We start from the raw sequence: 15580 nt of genomic DNA on the forward strand, positions 1-15580 counted from the left end.
CTACGGACAAAAAAATATAGGCATTTTGTGATAAGGTATGCAACCTTATCACAAAATGTTATCGACAATGAATATATTTTTAGATAAATAATTTAAGTGTGTGTTTTACTGCAATGGGTTCCATAGCATATTAAAAAAAAAAAAAAATTGAGAAGAACTTGTGAAACCTCGTAATGATTCAAATGCCTTACCTTTTTAATATTTAGGAAGGTACACGAGGTGCGATGTAGATACTTATTTTTTACCTACGTAAAAAAAAAGGGGCCAACTGCGAGTCCTGCTTACGCAAATAGTGTTACCTTGGAAGGAAATGTTAAATGATTAATTAACAACTTATTAATTTGGTAACAACATGAAACTCTTAAAATTGGCAAGCCATTTTTCCGCTTCATCAAAGTTGTATTCATATACTACATCTACTTAGATGTTTGGTGGTTACCTACTATACCTCTTACAGAAAGAGAAAACCTACCTACATGAAAAATAACATTGGTTCTTTGGTTCCGGAACCTTAAAAAAGGGCGTACGCATCGGATAGATACGGTAGAAATAGTAGTATCATATTTTTATCAGAACATGAATCAGATGTTATCGTTTCGTAAATCACAAGTCTGTGAGAGTTGTGATTTTTTTCTTGCTGTTGATAATGCAAATAGTAAATTCTGAAGATGCACCACTTAAGGATCGAAAAGTGTGTTAAGTATTTGTGTTATTTGATATAATAGTGTCGTGGTGATCAGATGATGGTAGTAGTGTTTTTTCGTAATGTAGCATATCTTTTTTATGTTAGTGTACCTACTAGTATGAAGTGACTGGAAAAACAGTTAAACTTACAAAAAATAATTAATATAAAGACCAAAGTTGACGCATAAAACTAACACTTATTGTGTGGAATGTATTGTCTCTTGTTTGATGAAAGTTGTTAAAGCCTGGTGGGCTTTAACTACTTTCACCAACCCTCATTGGATTTGGAGTACCGTAGTGGGTCCATTCTCAAAAAACATCTCTCCTATTAGACACGAGGCCTGTGCACGGCAAAGGGATGCTAATATGCTGCGGATGTATATAAATTAGATTCCAATGATAGGTCGTCAGGTCATCTTGATTCTCAATGCTAGTGAGCAATATAAATAATTTTTAGCTATAATGCAACATCACACTCACAGGATAACCTTGGGAAACCCCTTAACGGTGCTAAAAATTTGAATTGTAATTGTAACTGTACATACTTAAAGTACTACAGGGTACTTAAAATAAGTAATCGGCTCCCATTTTCAATTTCTTAATTCTTTTAGGTCGGAACTATTCATAAGCGTCTCGTAATAATATAACGTCGGTAATATTCACATCAAATATTATTGCTATTTTTCAGGTACCAAGCCCATTCTTACTGGGATTATTGGGATTCTATATGCTCATCGCATTTTTAACCACGGTCATTGAAGATGAATTGCCTTGGGCAATTGGTGATCAGGACATATCAAGAAACGTAAGGATGTGTAGCTATTATCATATCTGCTTCTTCTCCAAACTAAACTCCAAAAAAAACATGGTCCACCAAAACTCGTTATGAAACGATGATACTTCTCTCACAGTATTGATGTATTCTATTTGTTCGACGCCTTTGATCTCGCTGTAAATGCCGACATCTTCTTAACATCGACATTGCAACGGAGCTAGGGAGGACCCTTACTGGTACCTATAGTACAATTTGTATGTATAGACGGACTAGTCATACCCCTGTATGACCTCCGTACCCCGTAGTTCCATGGAAAGATTAAATTTAATTTAAATTAAATACTACAAAATAAATAAAAGGCTTTTTGTTACAGGATTCTTCATCATTCAGTGAGGAGTCTGCAAGGCGATACTTAACGGAAATTCTCGGAGACCAGCCCAGGGTGGCTGGAACACAATATCATTATAACAAGACATTGGATCTTAAAGTTATATTCGATGGCATTGCTAGTAATTCAACGTTGCCTGTACATACAGAATGGCAGCTGGTTAATGGTAAAACTAGAATAGTTTCAAAAAACTGTCGCTAATACTAGAAGAAAACATGAACGGAAAGATAATTTTCCTTCTGCATTGGAAAACAAATTTATTTCAAAGCTATAAAATTTGGATAGTTTAGAAAAAGATGACCTTGTTTGCTCGAACAAATTGCAACCATATTTATTATATTTTTAGGAGCTTTTTGGATTGACTTCAGCTCGCCTATGGTCAATGTTTATCAGAATCTATCAAATGTTATAGCGTTATTAGAAGGAGACAGCGGTTTTAACAGCGATGGGACAACTGGCACTTCAATACTAGTAAATTGTCATCACGATTCAGTGCCTTTTTCCATAGGTATGAAGGATTGAATTGCTTGTCAGAAGCCAAAGTTTTATTCTAGAAAATGTTATAGATTCAAAAAAAACTCTTTATTTTTTAGGTGCATCTGATGATGGTTTGTTTTGTGGTGTGATGGCTGAAACACTGGAAAAATTATCACGTAGGAGCACAAAACTTAAACATAACGTTATATTCCTCGCAAATGGCGCTGAGGAAAACGCCTTACAGGTTATAATTGGTTGGCAAGTATTACGTTAGAGTTCTAGTAAAGTTCATAATAATCTATTAAGTGTACCGTATTTTCAGGGTAGCCATGGATTTCTGAAACATCCGTGGTCGAGAGGTGTTATTGCTGTTGTAAATCTAGAAGCTGCTGGAATGAATGGAAGGCCAAGCGTTTTTCAGGTTTGTAAAAAAACACCCAAACTGGGCCATCAGATCATCAAACTCTAAATGCGGTTGCATGTATAAATTCATGTAAACATGAATATAATATCAAATATTAGGACATGAAATTATAACATAACGAGAACTAAATGAGCGTCGAAATTTTAATGCTTAGCTAATTAATGAGCTTTCCAACAACTCTTCCAGACAACCGACATATTAAAAGGTTCATCTGTGGTTGGGATAATATGATATCTGCATTTGGTTTAACTACCGTCAGACAATACCATACCCCATACAACAGGTTAGCCCGCTACCATCCTAGACTGCATGATCATTTATCATCTAGCGAGATTACAGCCAAGGGCTAACCTTTAGTAGAAAAAAAGGAAAGAAAAATGTCTTCTCTTCCAAAAAATCCTCTATAAATAACCGTTATCCTCAGTATATTTCAGCCCTTTAATAAGAAACTTCCCTTCATTCTAGGTAACAGACCCAAGAGTGCTAGAAGCATATAGAAAAACACATACACGACCCATCGCACAAGGTCTTGCGGAATTCTTATTTTCTAGTGGTATTATACCATCCGATACAGATTTTCGAATATGGAGGGATTTTGGCCACATTTATGGTAATATCTCTATATTTTTCTCCAGGAAAATATTTATTGTAATACTTTTCCTTAACCGTATCTTTTGATTATATAGCACCAAAATTTGCTGTTGTTATTGCATGAAAAAAAGTTCGTAATATGCCAGAACATTTTTTATTAGTCGATTTTATTCCAGGAATAGACATAGCATTCATGAAACAGGGTAACGTCTATCACACCAGAAACGATAGGCCGGAGCTCATTAAATTCGGTGTCATACAAAACGCTGGAAATATGCTTCTTAATTTTGTCAGATATATCGCTGACGACATAAGGTTAGCAGATAAGGTATGTGGTCTTATGAATTACTTACGTAGTATTTCGAGTTTACCAGATTGATATATGAAAATTAGGTTCTTACTTTTCGCATTTTCTTATTTGAAACATCGTTGGAAGTATCAACGTACAAGGTGGTGTAAACTGCCCGGAAATCGATCATTAAAGTGTTGTTTTACTTTCCGGGGCGATGATAAAATATCTTCCTCATCATCGTCATCATTAACAGCCTATAACAGCCCACTGCAGGGTTAAAGGCCTATCTCAAGGGGACGGTTTGGGCCTAGTCACTAGCTGGGCAGACAGGTTGGTAATCGCAGTAGATGGTAATAGTAACATGGGGACGCTGCAATCCGTTGTTCGCTGTCGTTCCCTTAGTCGCCTCATACGACTTCCTGGGGAAGAGCAGGGATGATGACAACTACGGCAGATATTGGCCTGCTGATATAGCTGCTGATATAGAAACTATATTTATAGTACAGAAAAGAGCTGTGCGATCGATATATAAACATAGATCACACGAATCCCTTCGTACCAAATTTAAAGAAATATGTATACTTACAGCCTCGCAATTTATAATAATATAATCTTAATTAAACAAAACATAAGTAGGTAATTATAAACAAAAAGTTGACTAACTAGAAACGGACATAAATTAGTGATATCTGCATATCGTCTGAGAAAAGTACAGAAAACGTTTGTGGGGATGGGTATATGTTTTTATAACATGATACCGAAGGTAATATTAGATCTACCTTTACCTAAGTTTAAACAATATATTAAAACACATGTAACAAATCGTGGTTACTACACGATTGATGAATTCCTTAACGACAAGGCTGCTTGGAAGCAGGCCACTCCGCTCTCATTATATGTTGGATGTTTAAGAATATAATAACTTTAAAGTTCTGTTCTATATTTCAGCAACCGCAATCAACAGCAATATACTTCGACTATCTGGGACTTTTTCTAGTTACGTACGATAATCTCGCTGCCTTATTAGTCGATCTTATAGTGGGTCTGCTGGGTTTATCAACGATTATATATTTTGTATGGCTCATTGGTTTTAGTAAGTTGGATTTTGACGTTATTAATAATAAAATTCAAAATTCATGTTTTCCTGTTTCCTAACCTTACTTACTGTTCTCAGTGGCAGTAGGCGTGTAGATGGCTGATGGTAGTGAGATGATAGCGATAACTATATTCGTAAACGTAAAATAGCTTTAATTTTAAGTTTAAGATGCATTAGAATTTATAACGTCAAAGTCAAAAATATCTCTTTTCAAGTAGGCTCCTATGTGGCACTTTTGATGCGTCCATTACTTGAGAATTACACGGTAGTGCGATGATGGCGATAACCATATTCGTAAACTTAAAACAAAAGCTACGGGGGTTCCAAACGCGTCCTCGTCTAAGAAGAAGCCCACATCAAACTTAGCCGGGTGTTTTTTTTGTTATCACCATCTCACATTGTCATTTAAAATTATTAGAAGAGTTGGTTGGAGCAATAATTTACACCCAAGCTTTTTTATCGATTACGTACTCCTTTATAGTATAATATGACTTTTCTATAAGCTTACGTTTAATACAAACTTTGAACTTTTTAAGAGGAGATGTCTTTTAAAAAGATCAAAGTTTGTACTAAACGTAAGCTTATAGAAAAGTCAAGATGTCAAAGAGTAGTTTATTGTAGAATTGTATGCAATTTCCCTTAAACGAATTATTAATTTTATGTAACCTAGTACATTGCACTGTAAGTTTATTCTTACTTCTAATGTTTAAACTGTTGCAGTCACATACATATACATTTTCCAATATGTACTGACTGCTACACTGTCATTATTTTAAAATCTTGTAGAATCATCTCCCAATGACTCTCTCAGACCCATTTTGTAGATTGAACAAACAGCCCGCTTCTGCAGCACGAAAATAGTGCTAATATTAGCAGCATTACCCCATAGTAAAATTCCAAATGACATTATGCTGTGAAAGTACAGAACTAAAATAGACTAGCCAAGCAGTTTCTACGTCGCGTCGGTCATATGGCGTATCTTCTGTACCGCATAGGCAGCAGAACTAAGCCTGTTCGATAAATTATTTACATGAGGATAACTTTGTTGAAGTCCATTATTTAACACTAGCTGTTGCCCGCAACTTCGTCTGCGTTTGATTTTGTTTTTTTATGTGGTATTCAATTTAGTTGTAGTTCTAAAAAATTTTACGTATTCAGAATCGCTAAGCCTTAAATGAGGGGTTTGCTGCTGTCCGCTGAGGAGTTCTGTCCTATATCTCCAACCACATTAATCAGATCTACATAAAGTTTGGGCAAAATTAAACACATATTATAACCTCTATAGTACAAAAATAATTATTGAAATCGGTTATAATTTCAAAAACTTTCATGCCCTTTCCCAAAGGAACCGAGCTTAATGTCGGGATAAAAGTTCTATATGTCTTCTAACACTTCCAAGAGTATGTGTACAAAGTTTCATGAGGATCGGTTAAGTAGTTTTTGCGTGAAAGCGTAACAAACAAACTTACATTGACATTTATAATATTAGTAGGGATTGCTACAATCCGCGACAAACAGAAAAGTCTGTACCGTGTTATTTATAATTTCTTTAATCTTTATACAAAATAACATGCAGATTTTCCAAAATGCGTCAAAATTTACCAAATCATTTCGTATTTTACAGGATGGTCAACTGTTTGGGAACTGCTATGGTCAGTGCTTGGTCGTTTGTTAAGTATGGTGGGTGGCATCGCGGGTGTTGCTATATTTATGGGCATCATGCTTGTCGGCTCACCACAAATGAGGTGAGCATTATCTATAAACCTGCATGTTTATCGAATATAAACATATATGAACTTGTTCTATTTCTAAGAAACAATGAGAATTTATTTGAGCGTCATAAACGAGAACGCTGTAGGGATAAATTTAGGTTTCTCCCTCACAAAATCGCGTTTTTAAACATAAATGTCTGCGTGATGGCTATACAAACATACAACACGTTACCAAAGATCGTAAGGGAAAATAATTTGATTAATTAAAAAAAAAGTGTTTTAAATTTTTAGTTAAAAATACATTTTATAATATTAATGAATTTTATAATTAGTTGAAATATAACATTTAATGTACCTGCTAGTTTTAAATAATTAACTTTAGTCTTTAAAATATAAAAGTTCGTAATTGTTGCACGCCAAAAAAGGCAATATGCATTGGGACTTCATACGTGTAATTCTATCCAACCTGACCTGTAATATGCAATAAATGAATTTGAATTGGAATTTGAAAAACGTATAGAATACAACGAATAAAAAGTAGTCAGATCTTCACACCCTCAATGCCCGAAAACGAAAGTTTTCAACACATATGTCATTCCCGTCCCATTTATGGCGCTGAAACGTGGACACTTACAAAAGGACTGATCCAGTAAAGTTGGCGAATAAGCTGTGCAGAAGGTTAGGTTAGAAGTTTCCATGAAAGATGAAATAAGGAACGAAGAGATCAGCACGAGAATTAGTCGTTGGCAAAGTTCAAACAATTAGGAAGTTGTACTTAATGGCAATAGGCAGGCTACGTTTGTCTTAGCTCACGCCTAGGCATTTGTAACAGAAAAATCCAGAGTGGAAACCGCGAACAAGCAAGCGTAGTGTAGTACGCCATCCAGCACGATGGTCTGACGACAAAAAGAGTGTAACGTAGGGCTGGTGAATGAGGTAGGCTGAGTACCGGGTGTGGTGGCGCTTTTTGGTAATGGCCCATGTTCTGCAGTTGACTTCCATAGGCTAAAATGATGATGATGATGATGACAAGATTGATAATAAAGTAAAGGCAGTACCCAATGGTAGGCAAGACTGGGTGCGGACAAAATAAAAATCTCTCAAGTAGTCAACTAGCATGGCAGTACCTTTTTATATATTTATAGCATACACATCCCACCACTGCTCATCTTTCAATATCTCCCTAGCCTAAATGTTGTCTGCCCTCTAGTAATAAGCCCGCCTTTTTGTACATACCTATATTTAAGTTTAATGTTGTTATATCATAATTATAAGTTTCTGTTCTGTAAAATAGAGTATAAGTATTTTACATACACACATACTTGTCCGCAATGCCTACACGCTTGTTTACTATATGTACTAACTTGGTTTATGGAGGAGGCGAGGTGACAACAATTTAACCATGAAGAATGCAACGCGGTTCCATTATTAATATCGCGTATTAATATTTTCAGATATTTATCGTCACATTGGCTTGTGGCACCATTTTATTGGATACCTTATTTAGTAATATCAGTGGGAGTCTCACATGGGTTCGATTTCTGGAGGACTAAAACGGTAAGTACTTAGTACTTGTAAAGCCATCGCTTCAAGCCGAGACGACGATATCCGAAAGCTTGCAAAAATCTCACTATTTCGACTATACTTAGTCATATGAGTGAGTGTGCTCAGGAACTTCACAATCTTGTTTCTCCTTCCCCGTTCAACCACAGAACAGCGAGACACCGTGAGCGGTGGCATCCTTATGTGGTTGATATTCCATCAACACGCACGAAACGTTTGTTATCCGCGTTTCTGATACGTGCCGCTATGATGTGGAACGCCCTCCCGGCAACTGTGTTTCCTGCCGCGTATAATTTGAGTACCTTCAAGGCTAGAGTGAATAGGCTTTTTCTAGGCAAGCGTGCTCCAACCTAGACCTGATCATTGCTTTCTAACGGGCATGATTGTTGTCAAGCGCTGGTCTATAAAAATAAAAAAAATAATGTAGTTAGAAATAGTAGTAGTCATGCTTATATCTGCTGCTAAGAAGCATTGTTGTGTCATCCTAGTACCCATAATACAAGCTACTCTTACTTTGTGTATTGTTGGTCTAGGTGTGCACACCCCAGATACGACTATAGTTTGTCAGTGAACCTATTCTTCAGTTTGATGGACACAGGGCGGCACTTTGTGGGCCGTATTCCTTGCATGCCCTGCGAAGTGTTGCTCTGTTTATAGATGGACCATCTGCTGGATCAGTCATATACTAATATTAAAAAAAGTAAAACGCTTTTTACAAACACTATGATTGTTATTAATAAGCTGAAATCGATTTTGGGAAGGAATAATCTTTAACAGTTAAGATTTAACTTAACTAATAACTAATATTTTATTTTAGAATGGCCTGAACCCCTCAATTCGCACATCACAAGCTATGTCCGCGACCCGACTGCTAATGTCTTCAACGCTGCTAATTTTATGTTGCATCCCGTCTGTGACCAACGTGCGCTATTTATTCACCACCCCTCTTCTCTGGATGTCGGCTTCAAGCGTGGTTACAATGTCTGTTATACGCCAGTGGAGCTTAAAAGGTTGAAGATTTTATTAATTGAGCCATATTACCAATTAATAAGCCATATACATATTATTTAGGCTATATTTCTATCTATCTTGTATTTTTAAACTATTATTCATTGCCACCGGTTGTATTAAACCTTAAATTCCTCACTATTTTTATCTTCATGGTGTTATACCAAGTGATATTATATTTATTTATGCAACTGTTTCTATAATAAGGGGTATTAAAACACGAATGTGGGTTAAATAGTACCTATCATATGAGTGTTTTAACACCTAATTATCAACAGTTGCATACGAGACTTTATCTACACCTATAAAAATATTCTGAAATAGTTCGATTCTGAAATTCCCTATTGATTCTGAAATAGTTTGCTTACTGCTAACATTAAACAGTCCGTCCTAGTGACCTAATATTATCAATTATTGGACTAAGAATGAATGAAATATAAAAAATTGGAAGGTCCCGATCCCGATGTACTCGGCGCAATATTTTTATTTACCATTCTTCTTTTTTTTTATGTGGAATTTGAAGTTACATTCGACACGTGGATTTTATTGGTTATCGAGTCATTAATGTAGCCCTCAGCAACAGATGTAAACTTCCATCGCTTAGGCTTTGCTAGAGAAACGCGCGAGTATGACAATGTTCTTTTTTTAAAATTCATCAGATATTCTTGAATGTGGCTGTGTTCATGTCTGCTGAGTAAACCCTTTAGAAGGGAACAAAAAAAAGGAATGAAATTCAGTACAACATTATATCATCCGTTTGGATGATATTATAGTTATTAGGACTTATAGGTTTTAGTGTGGCAATTAGCTTACTGTTTCCGAATCTTTTGTAGAGGATTTAATGCATGGGAGTAGATAACATTTCTTAAATTTGAAGTTTGAGAGTTCTCCATAAAGTTTTCAAAGCATGTAAAGTTAACCAATCCGAACGAATAGCCAGCGTGAAACCCTCCTCAGACTGAGAGGAGAACTGTGCTCTTTCGTGGTCTGGTCATCATCATGATCGACCCATTGCCAGCCCACGACACGGCATGGGTCTCCACTCAGAATATGGAGGGTTTAGACCATAGTCCACCTCGCTAGCCAAGTGCGGGATCGGTAGAGTTCACACACCTTTGAGAACGTTGCTTGGCAATAGGTTGATACTGAAGAAACCTTTATTTCCTTTTCTTTGAATTAGTAGATATTCAAGTATTTAGTTGGGTTGGCTTACAGTGATGCTTCGTGTAATCAAATCGTTACAAATCTAGGTACTATTCAAGTATATATTAACTATACTATATTAACGATTTTAAATATTTAATGATTAGTATATTTGAAACGTTTATAAAAATCATTCTCAATGAACTTTTGTTTTTCAGCATGGCAACATCTTCTTTTAGAAACTCTCATAAGCTTACCCTCCGTCATGTTTGCCTTCTCAATAGCAGCTAGGTTGAACTGTTTCCTTATTCCGATAATGGGCCGATCAGGTCTCGACTATCCGGACCTTCCAGTTGCGGGTATTAATATCGCCCTTGCAGTTTACTTTGCGTCTACAATTGTGAGTATTGAGTAACAAATATTAGTCTGAATATAAGAATGAACAACTAGTATAAGACAGCCGAAAATGGTACCGAAAAGATACCCAAAAGTGAAGTTTTGTTGGGTAGATATATCAAGTTATACATAAGCGTTCATGAATTAATTTTTTTTTTCATAATACTGAAATAAGTTTAAAAAATAAATGTTTTTTTAAATCTGCTTTAATTTAATCTGATTAAATATACCAAACAAATAGGCACGAATCCCTATGTATTAAAAGAAAATATGCTTAAAATAATCCTTACATATAAAATATAGATGTAAGTATTTAAGTTACTTACATTTTTTTTTTGCTTGCTCTCCTAACGTGACGTCCTTTGTGGACTGGCAATCATTAGAATCAATAATCATGATTTGATCACAGTTGTTATATGTTCAATGACGTTACATTTTACTCCGACCAATGGTGTCTAGTTTGAATTAGACGGTGTTCGGTGCATAATAAAACCTAAAATAAAATTAATAATAAAGGTGAAGAAATAGAATCAACTCCATTTTTGGCATGAATTTTGTTCTTTTTACCAAGCCATCGAGTCATTGAATTTTTATCTTTCAGTCTGGCATCGAACTTCTGTTCTCACGAAGATGGCTGTGGATAGTTTTAAACGGGGTGCTAGTGGTGTGCATTATTTTAATGTTCATCCCCTTTAGTCCGTATAGTGATGTAAATGTTACTCAGAGGCATTACTGGTTTGTAAGTATTTTTCACAATAATTTGTTGAGACATATTCTGATTCATCACCATCAGCAAACCATTACCGGCCCACTACTGGACACAGGTCTCTCCGCAGAATTTGAGAAGGGTGTTAATTGGAATAGGTCGACATTTCCTGAGGATGCTCCGGTATCCGGTATCAGTTTGGTTTAGGATATAAAAGATGAAAGAAGTTATAAATTACAAGATTATATAACTTCTCGCGGAGTATAGAAAATTAAGCTAAATTTTGGTGTATTATGGAATTCCACAAAGTTGCGTCTGCATTTATCAAATACTTAAAATTAACATGAATTTCTCACGAATTCATTCTTACTAATTCATGTTATTGAATGCTTATAAAGGATACTGGGTAAGTCTTATTTGTATATGTGTCATAACGTTGACATAGTTATACAGGGTTTTGTAGATTTTCATCTGACAGCACTTTTCAAAGCGCTGAATAACCATTCCAACGGTACGCCATTTTTTTTTATTCATAAGGCTCACTTCGTTCTTGAACCAATTCATAAAACCAATTTTAACCATTTATAAACATTGTTGTTCATATTTTATAACGGTGAATTATTTTATTATGAAAAATAATAAGTACTTACCTCTTAAATAAGCTCAGACAGGTTAAGGTTAACTTTTATCCGCATTTTTTAATCGCCATCCGCAAATAATTAACGGTACAGGCCTCCGCTCTCATAATAGAAAAAGTTTTAGAACATAGACCCACCAACTATTGCCACAGGCAGGTTAGTAATAACCAGGACCGACGCAAAGCCGTTAACATCGGCAATTTCTGTTACAGAATAATATCCTTTAACGGAAAATTACGATACCTATCAATTTTTTGACTGATTTGGGATTCGAACCCAGGACTTCGTGGTCTGTAGTTAAACATTCTAACCACAATAGATTCTAATGTAGTTTACTAAAAGACGGACTAATTTTTGATTTGTAAAATTTCCTTTTGTCAATAAGCTTGTTTTAATATATTAGAAAGGAATAACTTTGACTAAATATACATTTTCAGTCAGGGCCTTGTATTGACACTAATTGGTGATCGTATGTTACAGTACCATCACACAAAATTCCATTGAATTACATGAAAATGAACTGAATTCTGAGTAATAAATGTTATTCTCAAAGAATTAAGAACATACAGAACCCCCATCAAGCCATTATGCAATTTTCATCTCCATTGGTGTATTTTTTTAGCACACACAAATAACATCGTACAAAGCAAATCTAGCGCCAATACAAAGCATATCAGGAGTACAAATAGTTAAAGTGGACGCTCACAACGTACAGACAGCTCTGTCAGCGATTAGAAACAGTCCGCTTTATGTACAAGACGATGACCCTATCGAAATAGCCAGCCAGCTTAACGAATCAGCGACCCAATATAACGAAACTGCCAGTCAACTTAAGGAAACAGCTAGTGAACACAACGTAACGCTACGGATAAGAGAGAGTGATTTAAATATTTTAAACGATGACTGTGAAAACTTGCTTCATTGCAATATGCCGTCGTATAGACCGGGATTTGATAGATTTATGTAAGTTGAGTGGTTATAGTGAAAGTATTCTCAGCTGACTTAAAGGTGCTTTTGGTAAGAGCACGTTTAGAGCTCTCGCTATAGTTTTAATTGGATAAGAATATATTTAGCTCTATTCTTATGAAATCAAAAAAATATTTCATAATGTCATCATAATACAATAAAAAGGATTCTGGACAGACTCTCGCTAAAGTTTTGGTAGAGCACGATTACTTTTAATTTAACAGATAGTTAAAATATCATCTAACAAAATATGACAACTTATCTCCAATATAAAACAATATCAATTTTCTATTCTAATCCAAAATATAAGATTACATTTGAGTTTGGTCTACTAATTGCTATAAGCAGAGTCCCGGGATGGTGGTCAAATCTCATCCTTCTTGTGACCATTCACAAGCCTCCTGCCTGACTCTGCAACCAGAGTCAGAGTCTTCAGTCGAGGGTTCAGTCTTTGAATCCCAGATTCGGCCTCCGGTAGTGGTGTATTTTGATTAATTACTCACAGTACGCAAACACTTGGTTTTGATAAAAAACACACATATCAAGATAAAAATTTAAAATTCTCTCTCAAATTTAAAACCAACAATTTTTTTCAGAAAGGGCAGTTTATTCGTGAAGATGTCACCGCCAACGCGTTTTGACCATTCGCTTCATTTAGTAAGACGCTCATGCGCTTCTGTTTCGTGCACGCTCAGTTTTGAAATGAATGGTAAGATATTTGGATTTTAATAGGTTCAATACTACAAATGAAATGTTTAGTTTTGTTATTTAATTTATTTTGTGAATAGTAGTTATTACTATTAATTACTACTGTCCAGGCATTTGAACTTGCATCCTTAGCGCTGTTCAAGTTTGTAACCTACGGGCGACCAATTAAAAGACGTACTCGTTTGAGCAGGACTGTTGTCATTGGTTTACCGCAGCACGAACACGCACACTTATACGCCGCTAAGGATGCGGGTTAGACGCCGCTATGTGGATTAAGTTAATTCGATTTAAGTGAAGGCACTTAAATCTAATTACACTGAAATGCAGTAAAACTGCGAGCCATTTCATCCCTATTTCTCTCTGCTATATCTTAGTGTCTGCTATCTACTGTTTGACTAAACAGGCTTTTAGAAACCTTTTCGGTTTCAAAAGATTGCTGTTTGCATTAAAGGACCAGCCCACAACACCATCACAATTTGGCTGCGGCAGAATATCACTCTCATGAGCTGGTCTCTTCGTACTCCAATCCGGAAAACCACGCTGGTAGAAGACAGACCGGTTTATACTATTATACATTCTACAGCTACATATAGCGACACCTTTAAACCACTCGAATTCACTTTGAGCTTGACTGTGAGTATACATAACCTTGTATTATCAGGTTATCGATTTAAACAAATAAGTACGTATAAAACTAACTATTTAATAAAACCAAAAGAACGATAAAGATGGGACACCTCAAATTAAATTAAATGAATTGTTTATATATATAATAAATCTAAATAAGAATCGAATTTATTAGGTTGCCCCCGATCGCGCAATGTATGTATTTATTGCTCCCGATCTTAAAATAAGCTATTTAAATTTTTTTTCTCCCCATCCCATTATTATTTAGTGTAGATACCAATTCGTTAAGCGCGTAGCGTTTTTCTTGAATGTTTTAATTTTTGGAACACAGAAGAACTTGGAAAAGATGCTTTAAACTTTAATTCGCTAAACAAATTGAAGAAGAAGAAGAAGAAGAAACACTTTATTACAAGTTTATCATACAGGAAAAGAAACAGTAAGGAGTATACAATTCACAATGTAGACATGCAAAGGCGGCCTTATTGCTGCAAGCAATCTCTTACAGGCAACCTTTCTAGACAGGACTTACCGCAAGAGAACGGGATAGTGCCAAGAGTGTTAATGGATATACATAAATACCAAAATGTACAGAGATACAAATACATAGATAATTTAAATAAATATACGTAATATATAAATATATAATATATATAAACATGTAACATACATAATATATATAAGTAGAGTTTAATACATAAATTAAAACAATAATAAAGAATCTACTTCAAATGCCATCACTCAAAGAGAGGTAGTATCCTTCTGACGACTCTTAAATATTGGAAGGGAAATACTTCCACGGATTTCAGCAGGCAGATTCTTCCAATGCATAATTGCCAAATTGAATGGGGAATTACTAAAAAATCTTTTACACCGACTTCCTCATGCTATAGAAGGTGGCGAAAACAGTACGAAACAAATCCAAAGTTAAATGTATCGCTTTTTAAAAATACTTCTCAATTATTTATTAGACTTATTTCTTTGTTCCCAATTATAGCGCCGCAAATCATCACTTGCTTCTCGCCAATATATCTATTGTTTGCTTAAAACTTAAGATTAAAAATAATTAATGTTTTAACAGGTACCAGAATCACTCCAGTCAGGTGAGCTAGTGGACATTTCCCATCACGCCCACAAGATCCATCACCCAGAAGAATTCACAGAGGAGTACAGACAGCTGCTAAGAGTTATGCCTGAATACGCTAATGTAGCAACATTTTTGAGCTACAGGAGCAATTATATATTCTAAGGAAGAAATAAATCTTTTTTATTTGAGCGGTATATTTTGTTCATTTGCGACATGAGAAAATTATCTTAGTTACTTATAATAATATTCCGTAAACTAAATAAGGCCAGATATTATCTTTATGTAATTTTATTTATGTAATC

At 35.3% G+C, this 15580-nt stretch overlaps 1 protein-coding gene across 1 annotated transcript; it reads left to right on the forward strand.

Annotated features, from left to right (window-relative positions):
• Window positions 1-646: 646 nt before the first annotated feature.
• Window positions 647-15440, forward strand: LOC120629599 (endoplasmic reticulum metallopeptidase 1-like). The gene is made up of 18 exons (XM_039898615.1): window positions 647-691; window positions 1373-1489; window positions 1833-2013; window positions 2194-2355; window positions 2441-2568; window positions 2647-2745; window positions 3214-3358; window positions 3516-3667; window positions 4580-4724; window positions 6352-6472; window positions 7894-7996; window positions 8820-9012; window positions 10372-10553; window positions 11151-11288; window positions 12516-12856; window positions 13456-13568; window positions 14019-14200; window positions 15273-15440. Exons 1-18 carry the CDS (start codon window positions 647-649, stop codon window positions 15438-15440), a joined length of 2715 nt encoding a protein of 904 aa, XP_039754549.1.
• The last annotated feature ends 140 nt before the right edge of the window (window positions 15441-15580 follow it).

This window comes from Pararge aegeria, chromosome 1 (genome assembly GCF_905163445.1).
Source record: "Pararge aegeria chromosome 1, ilParAegt1.1, whole genome shotgun sequence".
In the NCBI taxonomy this organism is placed as follows: Eukaryota; Metazoa; Arthropoda; class Insecta; order Lepidoptera; family Nymphalidae; genus Pararge; species Pararge aegeria.